The sequence below is a fragment of the Saccostrea cucullata genome, unplaced genomic scaffold, assembly GCF_032062105.1.
Source record: "Saccostrea cucullata isolate Sc308-1 unplaced genomic scaffold, CSIRO_AGI_Scuc_v1 ctg5026, whole genome shotgun sequence".
Taxonomy (NCBI): Eukaryota; Metazoa; Mollusca; class Bivalvia; order Ostreida; family Ostreidae; genus Saccostrea; species Saccostrea cuccullata.
The window spans coordinates 42,544-62,059 of NW_026934988.1; the positions used below are offsets into that span (position 1 = coordinate 42,544).

At 33.4% G+C, this 19,516-nt stretch overlaps 1 protein-coding gene across 1 annotated transcript; it reads left to right on the forward strand.

The window, feature by feature from the left end:
* Window positions 1-12,092: 12,092 nt before the first annotated feature.
* On the forward strand, window positions 12,093-19,387 carry LOC134241686 (glycerophosphocholine phosphodiesterase GPCPD1-like; the record flags this gene model as incomplete). Its single annotated transcript, XM_062723712.1, has 6 exons — window positions 12,093-12,112; window positions 16,030-16,358; window positions 18,354-18,514; window positions 18,717-18,773; window positions 18,896-19,047; window positions 19,307-19,387. Coding segments are annotated over exons 2-6 (666 nt in total), but the record flags the coding sequence as incomplete, so codon positions are not given.
* Window positions 19,388-19,516: the final 129 nt, after the last annotated feature.

Here is a 19,516-nt window from a genome sequence, read left to right on the forward strand (position 1 = left end):
GTAACGTTAAGTATCACCATATCATATAATTTTTATAGCAGAAATCGATATTTACGTTACTGTCGCCGATCATAGTGTAGTTTTTATTTTAAACCAAAAAGAAGTTTTAAATCACTTACATATCTTTTTCTTAGTAAAATTGTCCTACATTTGAGTTCTATTTTCTGAATATTACACCCTTCACACATATGCGTGTCACAAATTTTTAAAAATTTTAATATATTTATCAAACTTTGATGTCACCGCAAAATCATTACTTTTCTATTTGGAAATTCAAAAGGACTTGAAGGATTGCTACGGAAGCCCGTTGGTGCCACGTATGAAAAATATTTTATCTGGCGGCCGCCACTTATTAATTGGCGGCCGCCACATATATATCTGGCGGCCGCTACTTATTATTGGGCGGCCGCCACATATATATCTGGCGGCCGCCACTTGTGTATCTGGCGGCCGCCACTTAATATCTGGCGGCCGCCATTTATTATTTGGCGGCCGCCACTTATATATCTGGCGGCCGCCACATAAATTATTTTGCAAAAGGTGAGTGTTATTGGGTTAAGAAGATGGATGTTGACACAACCGCTGCTTATTGATAAAAAAGTAAATGATAAAAAACGAATTCTGAAATATTGGAACACCATTCTTGGAAATCCAAAATGCAAAACTTCATTTAATTCTCAACCAATCATAGCTTACAGCAAACACCATGATTTATGTCCGTGACCCCTGATGAGGCTTCTTAATAATCGAAACACTCTACAAATACTTGCATAATTCAAATCAAATATTAATCTGCTCTATGCTAAAACATATCTATAAGAAGTGTGGATTGGAGTGTTGGTTCATAATAAATCTCTTACAAGTTTGGTTGATTGATGTTGCTATTATAATTTTTACACTGTATCCACCTCTTAAACCACACATTAAAACATGCGCGCGATTCAGGAAGCCAGGTGTTATCTGGCGGCCGCCATATAAATTATGTGGCGGCCGCCAAATATTATGTAGCGGCCGCCAGATATATAAGTGGCGGCCGCCAGATAAATATTTGGCGGCCGCCAATTAAATAAGTGGCGGCCGCCAGATAAATCATGTGGCGGCCGCCAATTAATAAGTGGCGACCGCCAGATGTTATATAGCGGCCGAAAGATAAATTATGTGGCGTCCGCCAGATATTATATAGCGACCGCTAGAAAAATATGTGGCGGCCGCCAGATATTATATAGCGGCCGCCAGAAAAATATGTGGCGGCCGCCATAAAAATTATGTGGCGGCCGCCAGATATATAAGTGGCGGCCGCCAAATAATAAGTGGCGACCTCCACATAATTATGTGGCGGCCGCCAGATATACAAGTGGCGGCCGCCAAATAATAAGTGGCGGCCGCCAGATAAAATATTTTTCGTACGTGGCACCAACGGGCTTCCGTAGATTGCTGAACTAACACAATAGGATTAAGTTGTAACTTTTTAACATCATAAACACCTCTTCTATTGCATGGAATGGTAAAAAAAGACACTGTTTATCTGTATTTATAGAAAATAGCCCCCCTTTTCTTATAAGTCCAATGGTTAAAAAATTAATCGATATTTACCGTATACGTGTTAGTATTAATTCACAAATTAAGTAAGAGAACTACACTGTTTCCTGTGGGTTAAACTGCCTTACACTCAAGCACTAGAATATGCTTTTAATTAACAATGGAATAATTAAACAACAGCATTAAAAGTTACGACAAATCTCAGAAAGATATTTACGTTACCGATATTTACGTTACCAATATTTACGTTACCATGTTCTAAAGTAAATTAAAATTAAAATCTAAAGCTGTTTGAACAGATTTTCGAGTGAATTTTAATTATCTAAAAATTGAAAACATGAAGAAATACACTGTTTCTTAAAATGGCGTTATTTTCTGCAACAAGAGTGCAGAAATGCAAATGGAAGTACACATGCAAAGGTGAACCTTTTTTACACAATATACTGTGCATCCGTGTGATTTGAAAATTTAATTGACATACGAGTAATATTATTCACAAGTAGAATTGTGGTTTAATGATCGAATGTTTCCATTTTGAGCAATTGGTTAATATTGCATAGTTTTAAGTGTAATGCACGTTATCATTCAGAACGTAAATCTGAAACAAAACTTTCTTAAAAGTTTGTATTTTGCTGTTTGTTTGAACTGAAAGTGTATCATCAACTTAAACAAATCGTAATATACACTTAAATTGTATACCAAGCAAAACATTTTGAAGAAGAAAATATCAGTTTTCGTAGGAAATATAATTCCATAGAAAAGGCGATGCGGGGAGGGGGGGAGGGGGCTTCCACATCGGGTTAAAGAAAAAGGACGACTGTGGGTGTTGGGTGTCAAGAAACTGGTCGAAATTGAATCCATTTCCATTTTGGTGCTTTGCAAAAAATACATGTATTAAATTGTGACCTGATTTTTGCCCATTTAAATTGTTGCTTAGACATACATGTAGAACTTAGAACGTATGCGTCTATGCTTTAATGGTACTGAAAATTCAATTTACGTTATATTAAATTAAATGTAGAATGTACGTATACCGGTATTGCTCGATAGAGCACATATTATTTGCAAATGTAATTATTAGCAAACCTTTTTAAGGGTGGTGGGGGTAACTTTGTTTTGTATTAAAGATTTGACGATAAAGTTTTCACAAGCATAAGGATTTGAAATAATCAACAGATTAAATGGTGGAAGGGGGGTGTCATAAATTAAATGATTTCTCTACAGATAAGTAAAAACTTGAATTTTCAATTCAACCATTTGTCAAGAACACAGATAAGAAAATTCCTAAAATTCAATAATTTGAAATACTATATTCATTTAATTTTCCCCCAAATATACTTTTATTTTTGTATGATATCTATGTGTGATATTTACGTGATATTTAACAAACATTTCGTAATCAGGTAATGGCGAAAAATTTTACCTGCTGATATTTTGAATAATGTGCGTTTCTCTGAATAGATTAATAAAGAATTAAATAATGAAGTATTTTAGGTAACATTGTCATTATTTAGCTTATCGTCAGATTTGATAAAAACTTTTTAGAATAAAAATAAAATAATTTCATTTAAGTGAAAATTATGCCTGTTTTGTTTTTACTAATAATTGAATCGAAGATTCCACACCCTTTTTCAGATGTGCTTAAACGGTTTCATAAATGTTTATAGTTAACAAAATTCGATGTGTATTATCTAAATTTTGTATTTTAAAAAAAAATTCTTTCGTTTCCAAATGTGGCTTTTCAACATCATGTAAATATCTTGGTGTAAAATTAGCCCTCCAACCGCATTCGTTTCCAAGGAGGTCAACAAAACACAGCATGAAGTATGTAAATCAAATTGTGATTTTTAATAACTATATACGTTCATGTTTCAAATGACATATAAAAGTGTTAGTTTCAGTTCACAAATTTTTTTGACTTTTCCCAAAGTCGATTTGGCACTATAAATTGAGAATGTGTGACCAACGTTTTTGACCTTGACCATGGGGATCGAGCAACTTTTGCAAAAATTTATAAAACTTTAAACTTAATGGCCATTATTTTTGATTAGTTCTTGGTGGGGCTTTCATATTTCACATGTTAATTATTCATGTTGACAAGACCATTCTAAATATTTTTTTACCATGACTTTCGAGTTTAACTTGCATTTGAGAAGAGTTTGACTCACTTTTATAAAACTTTAGTCTTAATCATAACTTTTGCTTTTGAACATTAGTACGTACGTACTAAGGCCATCCAATTTCACAAGTATTTTTCTTGTGACAATTAAGGCCTTACTTTGGGTACCAACAATTTTAACCTTTAGATCTAACGTACGTTAGACATTGTAGTTTTAACTTGCATTTGAGAAACTTGAACCTTGGCAACAAGCTGATATACGGGAGCATCTGATAGTGTCTTTTTTTTTGGCTCACCTGAGCCAAAGGCTCAAGTGAGCTTTTCTGATCAAAATTTGTCCGTTGTCTGTCGTCGTCGTTGTTGGCGTCGTTGTCGTAAACTTTTCACATTTTTATCTTCTTCTCAAGAACCACTGGGCCAATTTTAACCAAACTTGTCACAAAGTATCTTTGGGTGTATGGGATTCAAGTTTCTTCAAATGAAGGGCCAAGCCCTCTTCCAAGGGGAGATAATTATGAATTAATGAAAAATTAATGGTATCTTTTAAAAATCTTGTTCTCAAGAACCATTGGGCCAGGAAAGATGAAACTCATGTGGAAACATCCTTAGGTAGTGTAGATTCAAGTTTGTTCAAATCATGACCCCCGGGGGTAGGGCGGGGCCACAATGGCTGATCAAATTTTTACATAGGAATACGTAGGGAAAATCTTTTAAAAATCTTCTTCTCCAGAACCATTGGCCAGGAAAGATGAAACTTAACTGGAAGCATTCTCAGGTAGTGTAGATTCAAGTTTGTTTCAATCTTGACCCACGGGGTAGGGCGGGGCCACAATGAGGAATCAAATTTTTGCATAAGAATATATAGGGAAAAATCTCCTCCAAAACAGAAAAGTATTGTTTAGTCAAATTGACATGTAAGCATCTGCAAGTAGTGAAGTTTTAAATTTATTTAAATAATGTCCCGGGGGTGGGGGGAAGGGGGACCAGCTAGGGGTCACAATGGGAGATCAATCAATATGTTGGAAAAATCTTTAAAAATCTTCTTTTCAAGTATGGCAAAATTACAAAGTGACATTCTCAAGTAATAGAAAATTTAAATCCCTCTCCCCCAACCAGTATACTTTTCAATACTGATCGAGCTGATTTGTGTTTTTTAACTAGTCCAAGTGGCCAGGTGAGCAATGTGGCCCATGGGCCTCTTGTAAATTTTGCTTTTCAGTTTTTTTCTTCAGATTTGTTCTCTGCCCCTCCCCCTTTCAAAAACAATGATACGTCACTGATACCCCCGAATCTTTGATTACGGTGGCATAGTGACACTCTTTGTATTCCGGAGATATCCGGATTGTGTATGTATAGCTATTTTCCGTTTTTATCCGAAATAACAAGAAGGACAATAAATCCGTTTGGTCTGTTTTCCTAGTGTTTAGTAAATTAGGCCCATAGCTTTGGTATCCAGAAATTTGAAGGTAAGTGTAAAGGATAGTTATATGTAATTAAAGCATTATTTCCATATACGACTTTTGCACTTGTTCAAAAGAGCTATTAAAATCAATAACAGTCGATTCGAAATAGGCGTGTTTCAATACAGGACATGGTAACACTAAATATAGGTGCCCGGGAGAAGTGGAATGCCGGGGGGGGGGGTGTGGGGTGGTTAACATATTGTTTAATAAGAACTCATCATGTTCGATTTTAATGTGGACTTATGATACCGTAATTTTAATGTTGAATTGTGTATGTTTGAGTGACATATGCTTCATTTACTATATTAAGAGTAGTTTCAAAAACAAAACAAAAAACTGCAGGTTTCCCAAATATTCCCATAATGAATCAAATTACTATTTACTAGCATACATGTGATTCAATTAAAATTCTAAGACAGAATACCATTGGTTTTATGAGTTTAAATGTAAGTCTGTAACTGTCACACATCATGATCATCGATATCATTCGCTGAGTCACAGTTTATTTTAAACATAGACAACTTTCACATTTACAAAAGTTATTTCCCTATGCGGGGTCAATCCAGGGTTAACCAGCGTAAGACACTATTTTCCTTCTATAACCTTACCAACTTTATGGGTTAGTATCTTAGAAATAAAATTTGTATGAATCTGTTCATTATGTTTTTCATGTTGCCCCATACTCTGGCAATACAGGTACACATCGAAGTTGTCTGATAGCGTTTCAAGATTTAAAATATTAACAGGTAACTTACAAAGGACAAAGTGGGAATTATGAGTGTTATGCCGACAATGGGAAATAACTCTTATGAATGTGAAATTTGTCTATTGGCTGACGTTTGCAAAATCCCAAATTCTAAATGCTGACTATTTCACAATTAACCTGCTGATGGTCTTAACATTGAATGAAGGTTTGGGCGATGAACTACCCCTGTTTCAATCGAAGGAGACGACATATTCTCTTATCTAGAGAAGTAGACAGGCTTTCATCTATGCCAGTGTCCAGTTCTCTAAAAAGGATAGAGACAACCATGCACTATCACAGAAAAAATTATAACTTGGCTTACCAGACGCAAATTGGTTGGCTAAGAAAGGAAAATTTTGGCAAGAAAACGGCACATGAACTGCCAACTGTCATCCAAAGAATCCTATTTTTGTCTCCAAAAAACATTCGCCGTTCTGCGTTAGTCATTTTTAGCTCACCTAAGCCGAAGGCTCAAGTGAGCTTTTCTGATCAAAATTTGTCCGTCGTCTGTCGTCGTTGTCGTTGTTGTTGCTGTCGTCGTTGTAAACTTTTCACATTTTCATCTTCTTCTCAAGAACCACTGGGCCAATTTCAACCAAACTTGGCACAGAGTATCCTTGGGTGAAGGGGATTCAAGTTTGTTCAAATGAAGGGCCGCGCCCTTTTCCAAGGGGAGATAATCATGAATTTGTTAAAAATTAATGGCATTTTTAAAAAATCTTCTTCATCTCCAGAACCGCTGGGCCAGGAAAAATGAAACTCATTTGGAAGCATCCTCAGGTAGTGTAGATTCAAGTTTGTTCATATCATGACCCCCGGGGCAAGGGTGGGGCCAAAATGGCCGACCCTTGTTTTACGTAGGAATATATAGGAAAAATCTTTAAAAATCTTCTTCTCCAGAACCACTAGGCCAGGAAAGATGAAACTCATGTGGAATCATCCTCAGGTAGTGTAGATTCAAGTTTGTTCATATCATGACCCCCGGGGCAAGGGTGGGGCCAAAATGGCCGACCCTTGTTTTACATAGGAATATATAGGAAAAATCTTCTTCTCGAGAACCACTGGGCCAGGAAAGATGAAACTCATGTGGAATCATCCTCAGGTAGTGTAGATTCAAGTTTGTTCAAATCATGACCCCCGGGGCAAGGGTGGGGCCAAAATGGCCGACCCTTGTTTTACATAGGAATATATTAGAAAAATCTTTAAAAATCTTCTTCTCGAGAACCACTGGGCCAGGAAAGATGAAACTCATGTGGAATCATCCTCAGGTAGTGTAGATTCAAGTTTGTTCAAATCATGATCCCCGGGGCTAGGATGGGGCCAAAATGGCTGACCCAAGTTTTACATAGGGATATATAGAGAAACTTTTTAAAATCTTCTTTTCAAGTACTTCAAAGCTATGATTAGTGATATTTATATGGAATCATCCTCAGGTAGTGTAGATTCTAATTTGTTCAAATGATGAACGCCTGGAGGGGGGGGGGGATAAATTCAAGCCCGATGTGCTCAGGTGAGCGCTGTGGCCCCTGGGCCTCTTGTTGGAAATGTGACTGTGGTTTTAGTCATATTAATTTGTTAAACATTAGGCAGGGCTTTGGTGTTTTTGAAAACTATTACACATAACATCTTATTAAAAACCATTTATCATTATTAAATTCCAAATACCAGACTCTCCACCAGAAACTTTTATAAATTAGATTTGGATCTTAGTTAGCTGGGAGGTTTGAATAAGTGTATTTGGACTTCATTTGACCACGTTGAAATGCTAAAAAAAAAACCACCCAAAGTCACTACCCGTACGAAATTCAGAGACGTATTACGCTTGGATTTTTTGCAAATCCTGGCGTACAAGAGACGTATTCTTAAAAATACGGTTCATTTTCAGGCGTACACGTATTTTTGCCAGAAATACGTCTCCTTTTTTCCAGGCGTAATTTCTAAATCCGGGCGTATTTTCTACTTAGTCTCTTTGGCACAAGGAATTTAAAACTTAGAAAATTCAAAAGGCGTATTTTTGAAAATTCTGGTGGATTTTTCAACTTAGCCAAAAAAACTTAGTCAACTCATTCTCTTTTTTAAAAAGTATTGAGTTACATAAGAAACATTTATATGATATTATATAACTGAAACAAAAGACAAAATATTGCATGATTATATACATTACAATATTGCATTTAGTTTGTAATTACCTATATTAAATATTATTCAAAGCAATTATTTTTCATAAATTAAACTGATTTTTTTTAGAACTTTGTCCCATGGACCTGAAATTTTGTCATTCCCATTTTTTAAAAAATTGATATTATTTTTCTTAACACAAATGATTTCTATAACTGTAAAGTAAATAGTATATATTCTTTGAACTTCATGATTTGTTTAGTCAGGCTATAAACATACATGTTATTACATCATTTAAATGTTTTTCTTATAAAATGCTTTATATTTGGTATATTCAGATACTATTACATTACCATCAACTTTCACTTCCCTAGCCTAACCTGCTGGGATTGTGGTAATTACTTACAGATGTGTTGAGCATGTTTAGGAACGACTTATCTGTGATGTTGTAAACCTTTCTAAGAACAGCTTATCAATTTACATCCGGTTTGTATGCAGTTCTATTTCCCACCCTAATTATCTTTAAAATTAGTGAATTCATATAGTGAATACACCTTGTTTATACACCTTGTTTATACATTGATGGAATTTTATTTTATATTGTGTAAACAAAACAGCATTTTTTCTTCAATTTACAAATTGTACTGAGTAGAACTTCCAGAAATCATAAAACTGTTTAGCTAACTAGGGGGTTGTAAACAACAGCATCTGCATCCAAGTATTTGCGCCAATTTTAAACCACCAGGCAGTTCATGCCAAGAACAATGAGATTAGAGAAAGCCACAACAAAGCACAGATGGTGTAAAAGAGGTAATTATTTTGAAAACATAGCTTAACATTGAAACTTTTTATCTATGAAAATAAAAGACAGCTGAATTTACTTTTGATTTGCAGAGCCAGATGTTAATGATTGAAAATTGGGTCAGTAGTATTTTGAATTACATAAATTATTTTCTAGTGTTTTTCTTTTTCCAGAAAATGATTTACATCTAAATCCTTATCACAGTTGAAAAATTGATTGAATGATGTAATGGTCATAAGAGGAGGAGAAAAGATATTGCAATATTAAGAGTTGACCAGCAGCATTAAGCTTTCCATATTTTATTGCAATAATGCCAGTGAACTGCAGCCATTGGAAGATAATGCATCAGGAAGAAGAAGACTGTTTGCAATGCCAGTTATAAAACATTCAAACTTCTTTTTGTGAATATTTCAATCTATGAAAATGTGGTTGGGGAATGTGATGTGAAACGTGAATGACAGAATCGCTTGTGATTTGCATCTTTTATGCCAATTTAGGAGTAAAACGAATGACAGGAGTACTCGGCATGATTCTCAAAACTGTGATTCACTGTGATTACTGGAATGTTTCAACTGTTTTACTATAAAACTCAGCCTTGGATGTTAAAATGCTGTGAAATGGTTAATATAATTCTAACATGTAACTGTGCTTTGAAATAGTAAATGTAAGATTATGATTTTTTAAATTTTAATGACAATCCTTTATTTGAATCTCATTCACATTTTATCACACTAAAAAATATTCAGAAAATAAAAGTGATGTATGCTAAGCTTAATTTGTCTAATCTCTTTTAGTATATGTAGTCAAAAATCTTTGTACTAAAGTTGATTGTACATTTATATTCATGCTATAGTTGTAGCTCCCATTGCAGTAATATAATTAATATTTAATTCAAATCTATTTTAAGCAGGCGTATTTTTTTTACAGGCGTATTTTTTTTGTACGGGCGTATTCTTTAATACGGGCGTATTTATTTTGCAGGCGTATTTTTAAGGGTGTGCTTGAAATCTAGGCGTAATTCTATTATTAAAATTTCCAGGCGTACTCATTTGCATATTTCGGCCAAAAATACGGGAGGATTACGCCTCGTGTACGCCCGTATTTTACATTATACGCCTGGTTTTATATATTCATTTCAATAGAGATTTCCACAAGGATTTTTAGATTAAAATACGCCTGGATTTTTTTGAAAATACGTGACTTAAATTTCGTACGGGTATATTGATACATGTTACATGATCAATAAGATATATAATTTTATATATATAAATTATAGCCACTTTTTTCCCCCATGTGGCATTGGCCTCTTGGGGAGTTGTAATGTGTTTATATATATACTTTATAATTAGTACCCTTTGACTTTTTAAAGATCAAAGGATGTCTAGTTAATTGAGTAAATCTTAGTATTTAATTATTTTTTTTTTAGAAAATTAACAGATTTAGAGTGCCAATTTTTGCTTGTATGTTTTTACTTTTCTTATCTTGCTTATGAAATTTAGATTAGCTTATCATTATCTGAATCTAGAAAGAATTGAGTAAGATTAAAGTGGAGAAAATAAAGGTGTCAGGACCTAAACTATGTGAACAGAGGACAAATTTACTGCCGTTGACCTTATTATATTTCAAGAGTATATGTACAAGTGATAATATATGTATAAAAAGCCAATTAAAACTTTCCGACATCATTTAATCATCAAATATTCAGCATTTTGAACATGTTGAACTTATGACCCTGATGACTGATTTCTAAGTGCACTTCTCTATAATGGTTTATTTACGGTTCACCTTAAATGTTCAGTATACATGGTATATGTATCGAAACATCAGTTGATCGAGCTACTAAGTTGCAGTAGTCAATTTTTCCACAACCTAGCTGCCAATTTTTTTTGTCCCACTACTGTGCCAGTTTAAGCCTGGTATCTAGTATCCTTGATGTTCAAGGTCTAGTTTAATGTCAAGTATACTACCTTCAGGAGAGTTAATAGTTATCAGTCTTCCTGACCTTATTTCACTGCCACTGAAAACCTTGGTCTGATTTCTACTGTATATACCATTATCACTGATAATACTTATGTACAGTATACATGTATGTCTATTTTTTGACATAATTTGTTTTTCTGAAATGTGTAAAATGCATTATAATTTGTTTTTATGATGTATGAACATGATGAGGTAGTAAGCCTTTTGGCAGTTCCCCCTTGAGATTTCAGATGATTTTTTAAAGGAAAAAAAAAACAATTTAAGATCTGATTCCTGTGTAGAAGGTGAAGACCAGTAGGAATGATACATTTAATACATATATATCTATATAAAATATTTTAAATTCTGTGCTTTTGACCTTTTGAACAGCTGGCTTGCTAAGTGTTGTTTATGAACTGATTAGTAGCAATAGTTTTCATAAGAAGTAACAGAAATAATATTCATAGATGTAAGTTTTATTCATTGATCCATGTGGGTTTTGTATTACATGTATTATTTAGAAAGGAAGCTGTTTTTTTTATTTTAAGTAAGCAGCTGTCTAGTACAGTAAGGCCCCAAGTTATTTCCATTCGGACAGGATTCATATAACCTGAGTAGGACCTATTAAGTTATTTCCATTCATTCAGGATTTGTGTTATTAATAATCTGACCATGTTTCCTTTATTGAGATAAGTGTGGTCATGGCCATGTCACAAGTGTAGATATTAACCTTAGTAAAGGCTTAGTTGAAGGACTCTTAATGTTTGAAGGTGAGATATCTATGGAAACTTGTGTATTATTTTGACCTTGATTTTTAGTTGTGTTTAAAGTATGACATATAATTATGACTATGGTAACATGCTACTTTTGCTACTTATATTTATTACATAATCTTCTAGTGTAATAATTGCTTATTTTGTAACCGCCACTAGCATACACCCCACCCCCAAAAAAATGTTTACAGTATGTGTATATATATTCTTGCAACTTATGACAATTTATTTTGACCAATTTTACAACTACATTTCAGATTTCTTGTCAAGCCATACTTGTATGTTACAAGGAATTGGAGAGAACCGGACAGATAGAACTTATAATACCAACAATGGATTTTTAACATTGACAAAAACCTGTCTGATCTGCTATTCCCAGAAAGGAGAAAGGTACATGTAGTAAGTAAATATATGTGATATTGGGTCAGGATAGATCATTTAGTATATATATGCTTGTAGGTGTGATTTCTTGATGAACCTGGTCTGGAATCTTTAACATGTGTAACCTATCATCACTGGATATATATTTCAGGAAAATTAGTGTATTGAGGAAGGAAAACATTAATATGGAAGTAAAAAATTATCATTATTAAGGTAATAAGATATTTAGTTCTCCACTGTACATGTATATTTAATTCAATCAATTTTAATGCTATGAAAATTGATTTTTTTTTTTTTTTTTGGTTAGGTGGGGATGGTGGCATTTTAAAAATACAAATATGTGAACAAAACACATGCATGTGATATTTTAGATACAAGTACTAGTACATGTATTGTTAACTTTTATTGCACGTCAGGGAGAAAATTATCATTATAACAGGGACCCTTGATAATGATTATAGTTGTGCATGTTAAAGATGATAGTGATTATTTAAGACTTGTTAAAAATGAGTACATGCAGTCACAACAAACAATTTCTCTCCTCTAATACCCCATTCATACGACGAAACTTTGCTTATGTGTGCAAATTTACATATGAGTAAATATACACACATTAGTAAAAGTTAATTTGCTATGCGTTCAGACGAGATTTATGTACTGTAAGTAAATCCTTATATTTTCATATAAAAATTAGAAATAAGGAGATCCACAGTTTCAGAATTGTAGAACCTTAGAGAAAAAGCTCATTTTCTCACTATCTGGGTATAAGACTACTCTTGAATGTTCCCCAAAGAAAGTAGGGGGAAATCTGATCCATTTATTTTTGGTATGGAAAGAAGCGAATTAATTTAATAACTTTTAGGAAAAAATTACATATAAAAAAAGGAAAATTAATTGAAATCATTGTTTAAATTGGATAATGCTTTGGCCTCTGTCCTAAACTGCTAAAGACTTTAGAAGAGCCATTGAGAGTGCAGAAAAGATGACTGTTGCCATCTACTGTATGGCGTCTTCAGCAGAGTAAAGTACGACTGGAAATCTTTTTGGTGTTTGGAAATCTACAGTATATCAAGTTTGCCAGGTCATTATGAAGTTTCTGCTTGAATATTATACGTTTACGGTTTTTCCAGGAGAGTGAAATGGGCAATCGATTTAAAAAAAATCAAACAAAACAAATATGTGAATAGGAAATAAACACGAATTCCCTAGAAATGCATGGTGGGATCAGGTGCCAAGGATCGAGAATACTTAAAAATGCTTAATCTCAACATGTTTGTTGAAATTCCTGTAGCATGAATTTATATGTCAGTAGCTTGCCTTGGTTTAAAAACAAAGAAAGGTAGAAGAAAGATGATCTAAAATGGTACTGGGTGATTGATGCAATGCCTATTCCTACAACAGCCCCGGAGCATTCCCATGAAGACAACTTGAATAGTAACGGTTTTCTTATTAATCATACAGGGCACATGTTTTCGCGATCACAGTTATATTTTCATAATTTAGATGCATATAAACATGGGTTTGCCAGGAAGGGTGCAATATGCGCACGTTTTTGCAAATATATATCTCAGAGGAGACTGGAGATATAGTGTGGATCCTTGTTTTCAGAGTTGAAAAAGCCATTTGTGGAAAGAACTATGGTAGCACAACCCGGTGTATCCTTTAGAGACTTTAAAGCAGTACCCTTATAAAACTCAAATTACTTTCAGCTGTCATTGGTGTACAGGAAAGATGACCATAAAAAATCCAGTTTCTTATGTTTTGATTTCTAGCCACCATGTTAACAGACTGATATTATATAGACAACAATACATTAACAACCAAAACAACACTAAAAATGGAGATTCATGCAATAAACAATACGAAATACATACATAAGTAAATTTGCTGCGTGTTCATATGACAGAATTAACACGCATGAACTAAAAATTTGCGACAACATGTATGCAAAAGTTAATTTGCACCTAGTCCTGACTAGGTGTAAATTTACTCAACTGTGCAGAATTTACATGTGAGCAAATCAGTTCATACGACCAGAATTGCACATGTGAGTGAATATTCATATGAATAAAATATACTGAGGTATGCAAATCATGTCGTATGAATGGGGTATTAAATTCTTTCTTATTAAGAAGTTTAGATCTTAACCTAAAACACTTTCAAATCATGAGTTAACCTTTAGAAGTAGTTTTTAGACAGACAGCTTAACAGGCAAAGTTGCATGTCATTGAACACATAATCTCTCTAGCATTGTTGATGAAGATAAAGACTTTTTAGGAGATATGACACAGTATGATAACAGTATTATACAACCACTTATAACACTACAAACAAGGGATAAGGACTAATGAAGGAGCACACAGGACCTTTCCTTGTGTTGTTTATCTAGGCTACAGTCTATGAGGATCTTTGCAATTGCACATATAGTGAGTTCATTAATTCTCTTCATGATGTTCATAGATATTATCTATAGATGTTGCTTTGTGAATCATCGGATCCCTATAATTAGCCTAAATTTTAACTTTATCAATAATACAATATGGTCTGAATGCAGTCTTATGCCAAGAATTGAATAATCTTTATCGAAATCAGAACATCTCAAGCATTGGTAAGTTTACAGGCAGATTAAAGTTTAAACTAAAAACATATCCATCAGATCCATTTTTGTTGAAATAGCGCTTGGTCAAATATGCTAAGTTACCTGTATTTTCAACAGTGAAAGCATTATTTTGCATTTTTCATCTTGTCAGTTCAGGTCAATACAGGAGTCAGCTATCTGGTAGTAGAGCTCATATAAATTGTTTTATATATATATATAAATTTTTATGGGGATATATAACAGTGTATAAGCTGGTGTTAGAAAATTCCCATTGAGTCTTTCAGCTTATTAAGTAGCGCTAATTTTCAAGCTATTTCTTAATTGAATTAATGCAGAAATTAAATAGAGTTTGTAGCAAATGGTGGTGTGTATATTCTGTATGCAGTTTAAAGTTTTGAATCATTGGCAACTGTCATGGGTTCAGACAAAAGACTAACCATGCTTGTGTAAATTTCATTTAGATTTAAAAATCAAATGACCTTACCCAATACTTGTCCTCCTCTGACCCACATATAAATGTTCTTTTATTTACCAGGGTAGTCTAGCCTGTCTACATGGGTCCATTATGAAAGTCAGGTGCATTTCTAAAGGCATTGTAATGCTGATTTGTGTATTTAATGACAATATTCCATTTGAACTAATAGTACAGTAACTATAATGTTAAACATAAATGTATAAAAAAAAAAAATTGACATTTTTCAGGGAATATTTTTTTACCTAAAACAAATGTGATGATAAATCTGTTTAAAAAGTGAACTTTGGTAATTATTTTTTCTTTGTATATAACATAGGTCTCTGCTGCTAAGTATTCAGTCATATAGAGATCAGTGTTGAGGTAGTGATTTGGTTTTATCATAATGATTTTCATCCCTTCCTCTCTTAAACTTTCCCCAAAGATTGAGATGTAATTGCATGTAGATGTCCAATTATATCTTATGCTCTATATTCACTGTGTACAAAGTCTCTGAAAACTTTTAAATCATTGTAAACCTGTTTTACAGATTGAAGTTTATTTTTGAGTCGATAATGAATTTGGATCTGGTTAGATTATATATAGAAATTCAGTGTTGCTTGAAGCGCATCTGGTATTAATTCTCAATGAAGGCAACAAGCAATTCAAAGTGAACTTTTAACATCAATATTGATTGTCAAAAGAAACCTGCAATGAATCTTATTTACTATGTACTTGTATGGAATTAACTCAAACAAATGCAATTATTTATCAGCTAGCAAACCATCAAGTACATGTGTATATGCTTCAGTGAATAAACACACTGATTAACATATTTTAAATTGGATATTGAATGACTTTGCTAAATTCTATATATTATGTTAATATGATATTATTCTAATGATTTATTTTATGGTTTCCATGCAACATCAAAATGGACTACATGGAATGTATGAACACTGATGTTTTCAACATGTTCAAGTCTAAATTAGTGTTTTTTATTGGTTGTTTGTGGATTTTAAAAATTTTGTATTAAATTATGCACAAAATCTTCATTTTTTTAAAATCATTTATTTACAGATGGCAGACAGAAAAAGGAAAACTAGCTGACAGCGGCTAACGAGTAGTGTGATTAATACACCGAAGTTGTTCATATTTCTTCTGAGATTATAACTCCATATATAGACTGTCACCATGACGATGATGTCGGTGACTTTTGAGGTGATGTTCCGGGTGGCGGTAGAGGTGGAGAAAGATGAGGTGGTGTGTGTGGTGGGGGACTGTGACCGCCTCGGAAACTGGGACCCCCACCACGCGGTGGTGCTGACGCGGGAGTCCACCAGCCCCTCACAGTGTAGGAAGAACAAGGAGGAAGCCAGTGGGTGCACAGAGGGAAAACAGGCAACATGGTAAGAATGTGACAGAAAAAGACAGTTATAGATCTTGTTTTGTTTTTGTATTTAAACCACGCCCCTTCCTCAGTGCATAAAAGTTTAATGAGAAAACTGTTAGATTGTACATCAAATCATGATTAGCTTAGCAATGTGTAAAATGCCTTGGTTGAAGTTGTAACAGTTAAGTGCACTGTAGATTGCTTTAGAGGTATTTTTTTAAGAAGGCTTTCAAAGAATCTGTGGGACTTGTTTCAGTTGTTTGTGTAGTAAATGTTTCAGATTAGTAATTATCCAATGAGACACACCCTCTTTCCTGTTTGATGTCTATTGCCTATGAGTACATAGGTAAATCATGTTATGCAGTCAAGAAGTCAATTAATAACCACTCCAATGTTTTGGAATATATAATTGTTTTATGTTGTAATTACAGTTACATTTTGCCACCTCCTCCCCCATTTAAAAATGAAAAAAAGGTCTATTTTGATTAATAAACATGCACATTTGAGAGATTAGTGAAAATGTGATTAGAAGCAACATTAGGCATGTATTAGATATGGATAAAACTGTCAGATGTTATTGTAATAAAACTTAGCAGTCAAAGTGTATATGCATTGCCTCTGATTCAAAACCCAAAATAACATGACAATACATTATTTATTAATAACATTTTATTACAAAATTATATGCATATTACATGAGTTAATTACATGAAGTAGGTATGAAAGGAAACCAAAAAAATGTAAAACTATATTAATTTCTAAACTAAAAAGTAGATTTTTTCCTTTCAATTTTTGACTTCAAAATGTTACAATAGGTAAAATGCATTAAGGTGTTCAGAGTTCCCGAAACGCACCGGTCCACCGGGGATCCCCGGTAAATTTTGAAAGGGACCGGTAAAATTTTAATTTTATCGGTCAAAATGTCCGACGGTTTTTTTTACAGACTGTGACTGTATAACAATGACACATAATCTTAACAAAATCATTTAATTCAATATTCAATCAGCGTGCAAAGCCAAAGGATTTTTTTTTTTAAAAAACGTAGTGATGCGCCAGATTATTCTCGTGCATTCTTGTTTAATTATAAATGTAGACGGTGTATGTCTACTATAAAAGGCTACATAATAAAATAATATTCTCCATAAGTTCTATAAATTAATCTAATAGAATTATAAATGTTAAACTATTTTTTGCATTTGTTCCCATGCATTTGTTAGCATTTAATACAAGCGCGTTTTCCCCGTTTCTAAAAATAGCGGACTAGCTGACTTGATGTAATAAAACGACAGAACCTTCACTTAAAATCATTATTCTCATGATATATTTGCATATTTTTATATTAATAGTACATATTGATGTATAATACATTCTTAAGTAAATTAAACAATCAACAAAAAGACGTCATGTTGCAGATTTTATTTAAAAAATGAAATATGTCAGAAAGGACATAATTTTTATACGATGAAGCTCTGGTCATCATACACCGTCAGCGGTGTCAAACCCCACATACACAAGCCTAATAGAAAATATTTTAATAAATTAAATAAGAAAAATGCATTTGCCAACTTTTCATTTAGACATGGCCAGGTATTTGTCCTAAGATCTTCCTGATCATGGACTACAGTGACAAACCGATAAGACAAACTGAATGGGAAATAGAGAGAGAGAAAAGGAATAAATTAAATAATTTTTTTTAACTGTTTGCATTACTTTTAAGTGGATTTTATTTTATCTAAAAAATTAACGTCCGGTAAATTTTATATTTGTCCGATGAATTTAAAAAATTTACAGGACAATTGTCCGACATATTTTTGACTAGTTTCGGGAACTCTGGGTGTTAAAGGGAAACCTCATGTTTATATTAGATAATTATCTATATTTCAAAACAAACTGTATCCCTTCAGTAAATGAGTTAAAAAGCACCACATAGTTTTCATTTTGACATGTGTCATTGGATGTTTGTATGCAATAAACTGGTATAATGTTTATTAGTAATTCTGAACTGTTACAGTGATGTTTGGAGGAAGAGAGTAAAACTGTGTGGAATGAAAAAGTACTGCTACAGATACTTTGTTTGTCAAATAATGGAGTCGGACAGTGAATCTACGGACAAATCTGTGAAGGTCATTCGCTGGGAAACTAACATTGCACCCAGGATCTTTTCTCCCACAGGTAAAAAATCCTTTGTTTCTACAGGCCAAGATTTAATGGATTGACAGTAAAATATTTTACATCATTTGATTGAATTTCAAAAAATTTGTATGATTATTGTAGTAAGAGGTAAAAGACTGTAATCATGTTAATCAACACTTACATGTATGTTTGACCTCAAGTGAAGAAAACTGAGTTACATTGTTCTATTTATATTTTATAGACTATATGCAAGATCCACTCAAGTATGATGCAACAATAGAAAAATTTGGGGAATATGGTATGAGAATTAAAATCTATCTATAGAATTTATAAAAGTGCAGATACATGCAGTGATGGAAATTTTACTTGATGCATATTTTCCTTCAAATTTAAGGTAAGGTATTTATTTTTTTTTCATAGGTGGAAAATTCCATGTAACTAATGGATGGTTGACAGACCAACTAGAAATACATATCCGTATGCATGGCAACCCAATTCGTATGTGGAAGCCCAAATACAGAAAGCAGACTTACAGAATAAAGTGCACTCCTCTTGATCAACGATACCAAGACGTAATTGTCTTTCATGTGTAAATTGTGCAGTTGTAAGGATAATCTGTAAAACAGCTGCAGTTCATTTTCTGAATTTTTGAAAATCTTCTTTTGTTTTACACAATTTATTCTTTTCATTTTAACTTTTATTTGATAGAACTTTGAACTTTCTAGCACTAAAATTGATTGAAATTTTAAAAAATGGATAATCAGTCCTGGAGTTTAACCTGTACAGGCACCAGTATAACTACATGTATTTAATTTAATATTCTCTCTTCAGCATTTAGATGAAGATGAGGAGGAAGATGAATGGGGAACACATGTGTCACCACCAGCTACCTTCACCAAAGTGCTAGTGTCTGTAAGTAACCTTCACCAAATGTTACTTTAAGTTATCTTCACCAGAAGTCACCATCACCAAAGTGCTAGTGTCTGTAAGATACCTTTGCAAAAGTGCTTGTGTCTCTAAGTTTCTCTACCTTTACTAAAG